The following is a 10,656-nucleotide window of genomic DNA, read 5'->3' as shown; positions in this document are numbered from 1 at the left end:
TCACACTGTACTACCTGAAGCTCTCGAAAGATGGCCCACATCAATGCTGGAGTCGATCCTACCGCGCCACATGGAAATTATATATCATATAAACTTTCTTCATCTTAAACAAGTTGAGAAACGTTGGCCAGGAGACTGGGATAAATTAAGAGCCCTCTCTTTAATTGAAGAAGATGGCGAAAAACGTGTCAACATGGCGAACTTGTCCATCGTCGGTTCGCATGCTGTCAACGGCGTTGCACGAATCCATTCTGAGATTATTAAAGACGACCTGTAAGGTTCCTTTATTGTAAACTTGTATGTACTATTTTGATTTTTTTAGGTTCCGCGACTTCTACGCGTTATCGCCCGAAAAGTTTCAAAACAAAACTAATGGCATTACACCCAGGCGTTGGTTACTTCTGTGCAACCCCGGTTTAGCGGATTTAATTTCAGATAGAATCGGAGAAGATTGGATTGTTCATTTGGATCAACTGCAACAGCTGAAACAGTGGGCCACAGACTCCGGTTTCCAAAGGGCCATAATGAATGTGAAACAAGAAAATAAATTCAAACTAGCCTCGATCTTAGAGAAATGCTATGGGGTAAAGGTCAACCCGTACTCGTTGTTCGATATTCAAGTCAAGAGAATCCACGAGTACAAGCGGCAGTTGCTGAATTGCCTTCACATAATCACATTGTACAATCGAATAAAAAAGAACCCCTCTGCCAAAGTGGTGCCACGTACAGTTATGATAGGAGGAAAAGCCGCACCCGGCTACTACACAGCCAAAAAAATAATTAAGCTTATTACATCGGTGGGTAACGTCGTAAATAACGATCCTGTAATTGGCGATAAATTGAAAGTAATTTATTTGGAAAATTATCGCGTTACACTCGCCGAAAAAATTATTCCCGCCGCCGATCTAAGTGAGCAAATTTCCACTGCCGGCACAGAAGCCTCCGGTACCGGAAACATGAAATTCATGTTAAACGGTGCTCTCACTATAGGTACATTGGATGGCGCTAACGTTGAGATGGCTGAGGAAATGGGTAACGAAAATATATTCATTTTCGGCATGACCGTCGATGAAGTGGAGGCCTTAAAACGGAAAGGGTACAACGCACACGATTATTATAATTCAAATCCTGAAATTAAACAGCTGATCGATCAGATTCAGAACGGATTCTTTAGTCCCGGAAATCCGGACGAGTTCAAAGATATTGTAGATATTTTATTGAAGTGGGACAGATTCTTCCTTCTTGCCGATTATGAGGCTTACATTAGAGCTCAAGAGGAGGTCAGTCGTGTGTATGAGGTAAGACGATGATCTAGACTCATAACCTGTTAGTCTTATGTTGCATGGTGCAAGTCTATATGGGAATTCCCATTAGATCACCCCTTTTCTTAAAACTAGGTTTTCCCATTTCTATTGTTGCAATTTGATGTATTCTGTTTACAGAACCAAAGCAAATGGCTGGAAAAGGCGATCCACAACATTGCTTCGTCAGGTAAATTTTCTAGCGATCGTACCATTATCGATTATGGCAGGGACATTTGGGGAGTAGAGCCCAACTACAATAAATTACCAGCTCCTCACGAACCAAGAGAATGACATGAGCCTAATGAGTGAATTGTATATAGAAAACTGTAGAAAACTGAATGTTATTTCTAAATAATTGTGTATTAACGCAACATGCAATACTTGTATGTCATGGGATCTTCCTAAGCACTCATTAATTGTTCACTATTATTTTTTAGTTGTAGTTTCGTTTATTTTTTGCTACTGCCAAATAATGTATAGAAGCTATATTTGAGGTTTATTGTAACAAACAATTGGATGCATTCTATATAAGGAAGAGAGGAATCTAAAAAGACTATGCCAAAATTATGCGTTATCTGTTTTAAGTGTTTATAAAAGTCGTAAATTTTATCTAATAGAGATTTGCACATAAAGTTAATGTTTGGCTATGTTCAAAGCACTAATAATATGAAGTTAAATGCAGAGTTAGTGAATGTTATTTACTTGTTTTATTTTCAATTCTGGTAATCTGACCTCCTTTTAACGCCTGCAGTGTACATACTTAACATAGGCAAAGCTGTACTAGTGAAATATACTTGCTGAAGAGGACAATCAAAAACTGTTTGGAACCACAATACAAGTACATACCTAAATCTACAAATAAATATTGGTATATAATGAAATAAAGGGATTCCTTGAACCAAGAGATTTAACATCAACCAAAACATATGCAAGATTTTTATGTAAGGAAGTGTAAAAGTAAAAGAAAAGTTCTCACTAGAAGCCCCACGATTGCTGGACAGAGAGAAGCTCCTATACTATGGGTTGAAGATCTTATCCGATGGCTTAACATTCCTAGGAACGGATGTAGTTATGGAAATATTAAATAGACAAGCATACAGAGATGAGCGAGTATGAATTACTCTAAATAAACAGAAATCGATGACATGCATAAACTAAAATGTGTAAAAAATTAGAACGTACATATCAAATATTGAAAAATAATATTGTATTTAAAAGGTTTTAAATACAATACTAATAATCATTATAAAACATCTACATGAAACTATCGAAAGTAAAAAATAACAAAAACCGTCAATATACCCAGCTCATTTTGTTATACCGAGTGAAGGTGTAGGATAATATCTATTAACATAAATAATATGGATTACAAGTACACATCACAGGTAAGTTATTGACCAATTACGGTGTATTAAATTGTCTCTAGTACAAAATAGTACCACTTCAAAGAATTGCAAAACGTTAAAGAACAAAACTTCCAAGAAACAGTATGGGCAAGGCTATCCCACTATTTCCCTTTTTGCGTATAACTACATTGATACAATGATACACCCATATAAATTCTAGCCTGATTTTGACTTGGAAAGGTTTTGGATTTTATGGGCCAAAATCTATTCTTTCTGGTTGACAGAGGGGCCGTTTTACAATGGAATTGGGCGTTTTTCTTCTACAGAAACCTGTAGTTTGCCCATAACGTTGATGTAGTCACCCACTCTTGAAAAAAAGGCGAATAGTACTTAGTATTTTAAAAAATAAGTCTGTTGTTTTGTCACTTTGTCATGATATACAATATACATAGTGAAAAGTCTCGCCGTTTTGAATTCTATAAGTCTAAAATCAATAAGAGAGTAACTGTCGTTCTAAGACAAGTAGTTTATCAATGGATTTGCGAGTCTTTGTTTTTTTGCTCATAAGTTTTTGCTGAAAATTTCTGATTTAGATTCTACAGGCAAGACAGAAATTATAAATTTGATTGGGGAGACCTTAGATCATATGATCTAAGCGGAGACAACATCTTGTTTTAATAATATTTCAACTCGATTCGAGATTATGGAATTCAAAACGCAAATTTTTCAAGATTGAGCCACCAACTGTTTGATCAAGGGTCATAAGTAAAAAATAGATTTTTTCTGAAAGGAAAGGTCATTCTGTATTCTGCAGGTACCAAGAGTGTTTAGTCTACTATGGCATATCACTGTGTGACTGAATACACTATGAGTTTTAAACGCATCCTGCGAAACCTGAAGCTTGCGTGCGTCTACATTACCATCGGAAAACGCATCCTTTTATTTATTTATTAGCAATTGTAATGTCGTCAAAGGTTGAAGCTTGAAGTCCTCAACTGCTTAAAAGAGCCCCAAAAGCGTTGTTACTCTTACTGGATACATCCGTTGTTTGCGGAGCGTGAATCCAGCAATCGGTTTTGGATCTTTTTTAACAATATACGCAAGTACGAAAATAAATGTTGTGAATATTTCGGACGTCAACCAAATCGGTAGATGAATTATTACACATTCGATGAATTTTTCAACATCAAACATTGTAAAAAATTATATAACCGCAGTGGTACAACCGGATGATATAAACTCCTACATACATGCACATGTTTTTGATATCTCACCATCCGGTCATCCGGTTGAAACGCAGCAAGCTGCGGTCACTTGCGGCCACCGGGATGCAACCGGATAAGTAAACGCTCGCATTTAAGTCCATTGGATGCAGTAAATCCGTTCAAAACGGTCCGCTCAAACGGGACCTGTTAAAACGCATAATGTATTCAGGCACTTATAGGTCTAAACATGTTTCCTCCATGTTGGTTTCGCCAATGATGTTGATTTTTCATGCAGACTCGTTGACTTGTAGCTGTTCTCAAAGAGTAACTATAATCTTTGGCTGTTCTTTAGGTTATAGCTCGCATGAATCTTACCTTTTTTGCTGTGTCTATAAATACGTTATTATGCCGTAAATAAATAAAGTGGTATTACTGGTATTGGTATATATCAAAACCTAATTTGGGTGATTTATGACAATAACATTTGGGAATGTTGTGCTCAGATAAAGCGCCAATTTTATATATCCCACAAAAATCAAAATCGCGGTATACTCAATAAATACTGTCAAATGCAGGTCGTACTGTACATACATTATCTGCTTTATTTATGATGCAAACGTCATAGGTTATACAATTTAAACAATTCCATGTAAGTGCCTAAACTGCAAAATTTATCTATTTAAATGAATATTCTATAAAGATAAATTGAATTCTAATTTACCCCCAAGTCTTCTTACGCGCAAAAATGTAAACAATTGTTCAGGGACACGTAAACGTAATTCCTATTCACTGTAATGTTTGGTATTGTAAATTTTTATACAGGGTGGTACATATAAGTATGTAAAAAGATTGGGCGATAGAAGAGATCAAAACAAGCTAAATAATAATACTATACGCCTAAATGACAAAAATTACTTGTTTGCCATTTATTCTCATTTCAATGATATCGCAGTTATTATAAATCTAAGACGGCCGTGACTTTGCAGTGTGACTAATCATGAAATGTACTAACATACGCCGAAGAGGTAAGGTCGTCAATATCTTTTGGTCTTGGCGACGTAGAGCGAATTCATTTATTGAAGACTACAGCGTGATAAATGGGCCATCTGTATTGTATTACTTGCGTCTCATTCAGTTTACGCTAAATTCAAAACATGTTCGGCATCGGCCTAGACTCGAAGCACTGTCGCTGCGCCAAAACCTGATCCGGTTCCGCTTCGTAAAATGCCTGGTTACGTCGTTACGCCACTGCCTATACGCGCCAAGTTGGAATTTCATTCTAAAAATTTGAATAAATAACTACTTTTTAGTAAGCGGATAGAGAACAAAATTTGTGTTTTACAGCAAAAAATATTACAACCCGTAGGGCAAACAAAATTACTTATAGTAAATTCAGGATTTGCATATTAAGGTGTCAATCGAGGTGTCAGTATACCGGGCGGTGCCTAGAGCGACGCAGCATATAGGGACACAGATTAAAATACTGGATAGGGATTTCAATGGTAATTTCTTTAAGTCAATTACTAGCTCCGCTAATTGTTTTTGAGCACAAGTCTAAATGTGTTTTTTTTTAGAGAAAAAAATACTGCATCTGTTCATACTATTACTTATAATTTTCCGTTTTTTAAAACCGTAGAAATTGACAAAATAAAAAGGTTCATTTTACAATTAATCAGATATGCCTTGGGATTAGATACCTACTTAAAAAAACAGCGATCACGTTTCATTATTTGCCTTTGACGTATATATTAAATTTATAGTTGTTTATAAATTAGTTAATCATATAATTATTTATCATGTATTTAAATGAAGAGAAAGTGGAAATGTTAAAGCTGTTTTATGCCCACCAAGTAACGTCTTTATTTAGTGTGAAGCACCCCAATTGGCCGATTCCAAGCAGTACCACAGTAGACAGAATTGTGCGCCAGTACGAAAGAACAGGCACAGTGTTAAATATGTGCAATTGCAATAACGTTCAAAATATCCGTCAAAACCATTAGGAGAACGACAATACATTCAACGTTTTCGAGCAGATAAAACGATTGTATGACGTGCAAAAGTTTTATTGAAAATAATTAGGGGACTATAAAGAAATTACCATTGAAATCCCTATGCTGCGTCGCGCAAGGCACCACCCTGTATACCTATACTTATACCTACTCCAATTTCACGTCTGTCACTTGCGTATCTATACCGGGTGGTGACTTGAACAACGCGCCATAGGAATTTTAATAGTATTTTTTTCATTTCCGATTATTGCGTTCTCTAATTATTGTAGGGATAAAGTCTATTTAGATTTTTTCTAGAGAAAAAAATTACGAATCCATGCATACTATATAGCTTTTAATTTTTTGAACTTTGAAACCAAGAAATATGGATAACTAAAAACTGGCGCTTTTAAGAAAATCAGTGGTGCCATGGCAGTTTGAGATCAAACAAAGCTAACTAATGGCAGGCGCTTTTGTTTGATTTCATAATTCCATGGCATTACCGACTTTATAAACGCAACAGTTTTTAATTTTTAAATTTTTACTGTTTCTGAATTTATCAAATAATCGGAAATTAAAAAATTACTATTGAAATTCCTATGGTGCGTTCAAGTCACCACCCCGTATACCAGATCTACGTGTAAAAACCATATTTGAAAGAATCCGGAAGGCTAAGAAATTCGCTTTGTAAAAATTTTCCCATTACAGAAAAAAACACTTTCACGTGCTCTATTAATAATGTGTGAATGATTTGCGGTTCTGGTAAACCGGCGCATTTTTTTCGCAATAAACAATCAGTGAAGGTCAGATCAATATTGAAAATCTTGACATTTACTTCAATACGGATGGAGAATTAATTCATCTATCAATGTGTGGTCATGCGTTTGCGGAAAGGTATGGAAATCTGGAACTGTAAACATCATACCAATCAATCAATCAATCAAAATACGTTTATTAACATCTTACAGGTATATGATACATTAATTGTTAGTATTAGATGAATGGCGGACTGCTCAGGACTTGTGTCCTCTTCAGCCCTTGGTTAGTACGTGATGTATCATACCACAGATTTAAGTGTTTAAATCTGTGATCATACGTCGCGTCGGCGCCATTTACATAATGAATGCACCTATAAATCATTTAGCCACCCGGTACTCGGTAGCCTAGCTGGGAATTACTTGCCTAGGCGGTTTCTCACAGATTTTGCGTGTAATTTTAGACTTTGTCAAGTAGAATCAATGCACTGAGATTTCCAGATGAGATTACCTAAATTAAGTTAGGTACCATAGATACTGATTGTACTCGTAATGGATAACCGCTCGGTACAAAAGTGTAACAAGATCCTTTTAATGCTTTTGAGGGACTAGTAATTGAGTAGTGTAGGTAAATGCACAACATTTTGTTCTTGTTAGCAGTTGTCTGTGTTGTTAGTAAGTAGACCTGAAACACAAATGATGGAAAGAAAAATTCGGTTTGCGGTTGACCAGCATATCCATAAAAAAACCATTAAAGATACCTAAATAACAAATATTGATTGTTACACGCGTAGCCGCTTCTGTAATGATTCCATTTTAAAGTTTTTGTTTTTTGCAAGAACTTGGCTAAGCCTTTGAATATAAAATTTTATATTGAAAGTCTAAGCTCTGTGATAGCATATTTGAGAAACCACATTTTAAGATTTGGAGAGTTTTTATCCTGTTCTAAGCTATTTAGCTATACCAACCTAAAAGGTGAAGCATTTTTTGCATTTCTTACGGAGATTTTAAAGTCTGTTATCCTAAGCAATTTATTTATAATTGAAACCAAGTACCTACCGTATTTGCTGTACAGAGGTTCCCCGTAACTTTCAAACGAATGAAGAAAAAGACTCGTGGGAAACTTCTCCGTCCCGGGACTTTTCGGAAATTTTGTATGTATATGGTTAATATGGTAATGAAATCGTTTATAAATTTACCAAGACCACTCGACTTTCTGACCTCTTATTTCGCAAAAGTTTAAATTATGCAGTGTGTTATTGGGAATTTCACGTGGATCTTTGAACTAGTGGAGAACTACGTTTCTATGGGAAAAAATTGTTTCACGAATTCGATTTAATGTGGGTCCCAACGACAAGGAATTATCGCCGAATGCCATCAGAGAATAAGCCCTGAGGTATTGTAAGATCTGTATGGAAATTAGTGCAGGTCATTTCGATCAATAAATTCGTTAGTTTAAATCGAACGGTTTTTAGATTTACGATTCTAATGATGTACCTACCACCTTTTAGCATTAGAAGATAGGTACCTACTTCACTCAGTGACCCAGTATAGTAAAACAGTAATGACTAATCAGCATCATCTTTCCTAACACGGCACCCAAATAATTCGCTGATAAATCAAGGCGAACAGACGAGAGGAAATAATACAGACCGAGGGGTTAGATGAGGAAAAGAAAACAGGATGAAAGGGAAGAGATACCAAGAAAAGATATAGCGTCTCAAAAGGGGGACTGTGGCATGCAACGATGTATCTTCGTATCTTGCCCCATCCATTTTGAGGCGAAAAAAAGTGGCTAGCCAAATTGGGGGGTAAATATACAAGAGCTGCGGATTTTTAATCGGATAATTTTAATTTTACATGAAACTTGAAAGTTTGGCAACGAAAAAAACTCGCCATCAAAAGCGTGATAAAATCGCGCCACATCTTTAGCTTATACTTTTAATAGAGGTTTTTTAGGAGGTAAAACACTTGGGTGAATGAACAATAAAATTATCTTGATTTAAAATCAAGATCGAGTGTAGGTAGGTATATTTTAGGGAGATTAATACAAGAAAGTAAACCAACACTTTATATTTTACGCATTCCTCCACGTATTTTTATCAATACAAAAGCTCAAATGTAGAATAGGTACATTAACCATTACATTTTGACGATGAACTATAAGGAATTTAGGCACGTTACCAAGGCCAGTAAGCTGGAAGCATGATGGAAGATCATATTTGGGGGGTTGATGAGAAAAACTTCAGTTGAACATGACAAAAACAGCAAAACTGTTCCATTTTTAAACATTTAGACTCTAAGACAAACATATTATAAGTGTAGGAACGTTACCTGATAATAAACCATGCCTATGTAAGTAAGATTTTATAGGTATTTTTATTTTTTGGTTTTTTGCATTTTTTTCGAACAAAAACAAATACATAACCTTTTTTGTTCTAATTCTTATTTGTGGCTATACAAGCAATACAAATAAGGTATATATGTCCCATGCGCAAAAATGCTGTAGACCGGTGTTATAACTACGTATGTAGGTAACGGAGGTACCGTGACAGTCATGGACTTACGAACAATCATTCTATTCGAGTATGAAGTGATCCAACGATCTCTAAACGAGTCCCATAGCCATGGGAACGGTTTAGAGATGGTTGGATCACTTCATGAGCAATAATCACATTTTGAGCACGGTGAACTTCAAAATACCTAATGTATTCGAGTCATATAGCGTCAATATGATTTCATTTTATTTCCCTTATTTATTATTTTTAAATTATATTGCAAAACGGGCCAAAAGAAATCGCTGGAAGTTATTTCGAAGTTTGTAGGTTTGCCGCTAGAGGGCGTACGATTCATGGTTAACTACACAAATAATTCTTTTCCTAAACGTGCATCGCAATCTTGTACAAATTGTGCATCATTTTGATGCAGCATCTATAGATCATCATCCGCAGCTTTAATGTAGCTTCTGTTTAAGTTTACGGATTTTCACATAATTGGTCCTTTTGGAAAGAGCTCCCTTTGTGTAATCAGAATTTGCATGAATAAGGTCTTTTCAGTAAATGTGATGAGTTGTAGAGGGCGCAGTTTGGCATTAATATAATACACTACAGGTTTTTTGAAACGCCACGCACATTCACAAATTTAATTTGCATTGTGCAATCAATGTTGGCTTTGAAACAAAAGCCTCTAGCTTTCGTCCTCTAGCGGAAATTTGAAAATAAATTCCAGCGAATCCTCTTAGCGCCTTTTGTTAACAAAATCTTGTTGCCCAAGATGTGGAACTAACGGTTCCATAGACATGGCCTGTGACCTTTATTAAATAGAACACCCTGTACAGGGTTTTTCTCTTCAAACTACCTTCAAACCATTGTAAAAACTAAACAGAGAAAATGTGCAAAAGATGTAGTTTCCCATTTTTTTTGGATTTTTATGTTTGACAGTAAACAGTATGGCCTACAGACGCCGTTCTGTTCTTTTTAATTAAAGCTAATTACATTTGATACATCTTTCCCTATGAATTTTCTTGTAAAATGAGTATTTCCATCGTGGTCGAAATATTTTACAAACCTTAAAATTTCTATTTTTTGTCGATTTTTGGAGGGATCTCGGGAAGTATTCAACCTACAGAGCCGGTTCTGGTCTCGAAATGTCGAAATAGTATACTAGTATGAAAGCAAATGAAAACAAGATTCTTGAAATACATAAGGCACTTTGTTACTCTGGAATCTACTACTGGATATGATCACAAAATATCCCTTACCTTGTAGGTAGGTAAAAGATGTGTAGAAAATGACAACATTTTGTTCTATACCACTATACTATAGGGGTACGATTATAACTTCCATAACGTAAAATCAAATTAATAGAGAAAGTTCTGCTTAATTTACAAGAGTACAATGTGCAAAGTACCTACGTTTATTTTTAAAATTTTTAACCTTAGAAAAAGAGTTGTGAAATAACTATATACCTACCTATTTGTCAATATAAATTGAAATTAATATAGATAATTAATTACTTATGATGACTGTAAACTTGCATGTTCCGTATATGAAGGTTAA

General features: G+C 35.5%; 1 protein-coding gene across 1 annotated transcript in view; it reads left to right on the top strand.

The window, feature by feature from the left end:
- Positions 1-2,001, top strand: part of LOC116168906 (glycogen phosphorylase) — a 36,370-nt gene extending 34,369 nt beyond the window's left edge. Inside the window, exons 5-7 of the mRNA XM_031484915.1 lie at positions 31-273; positions 323-1,298; positions 1,443-2,001. Coding sequence (XP_031340775.1) covers positions 31-273; positions 323-1,298; positions 1,443-1,595 — 1,372 coding nt within the window. The 3' untranslated portion in view covers positions 1,596-2,001. The remainder of the gene's footprint in view (positions 1-30; positions 274-322; positions 1,299-1,442) is intronic.
- Positions 2,002-10,656: the final 8,655 nt, after the last annotated feature.

This window comes from Photinus pyralis, unplaced genomic scaffold (assembly GCF_008802855.1).
Source record: "Photinus pyralis isolate 1611_PpyrPB1 unplaced genomic scaffold, Ppyr1.3 Ppyr1.4_LG4, whole genome shotgun sequence".
In the NCBI taxonomy this organism is placed as follows: domain Eukaryota; kingdom Metazoa; phylum Arthropoda; class Insecta; order Coleoptera; family Lampyridae; genus Photinus; species Photinus pyralis.
This window is presented reverse-complemented; position numbering and strand designations above follow the sequence as displayed.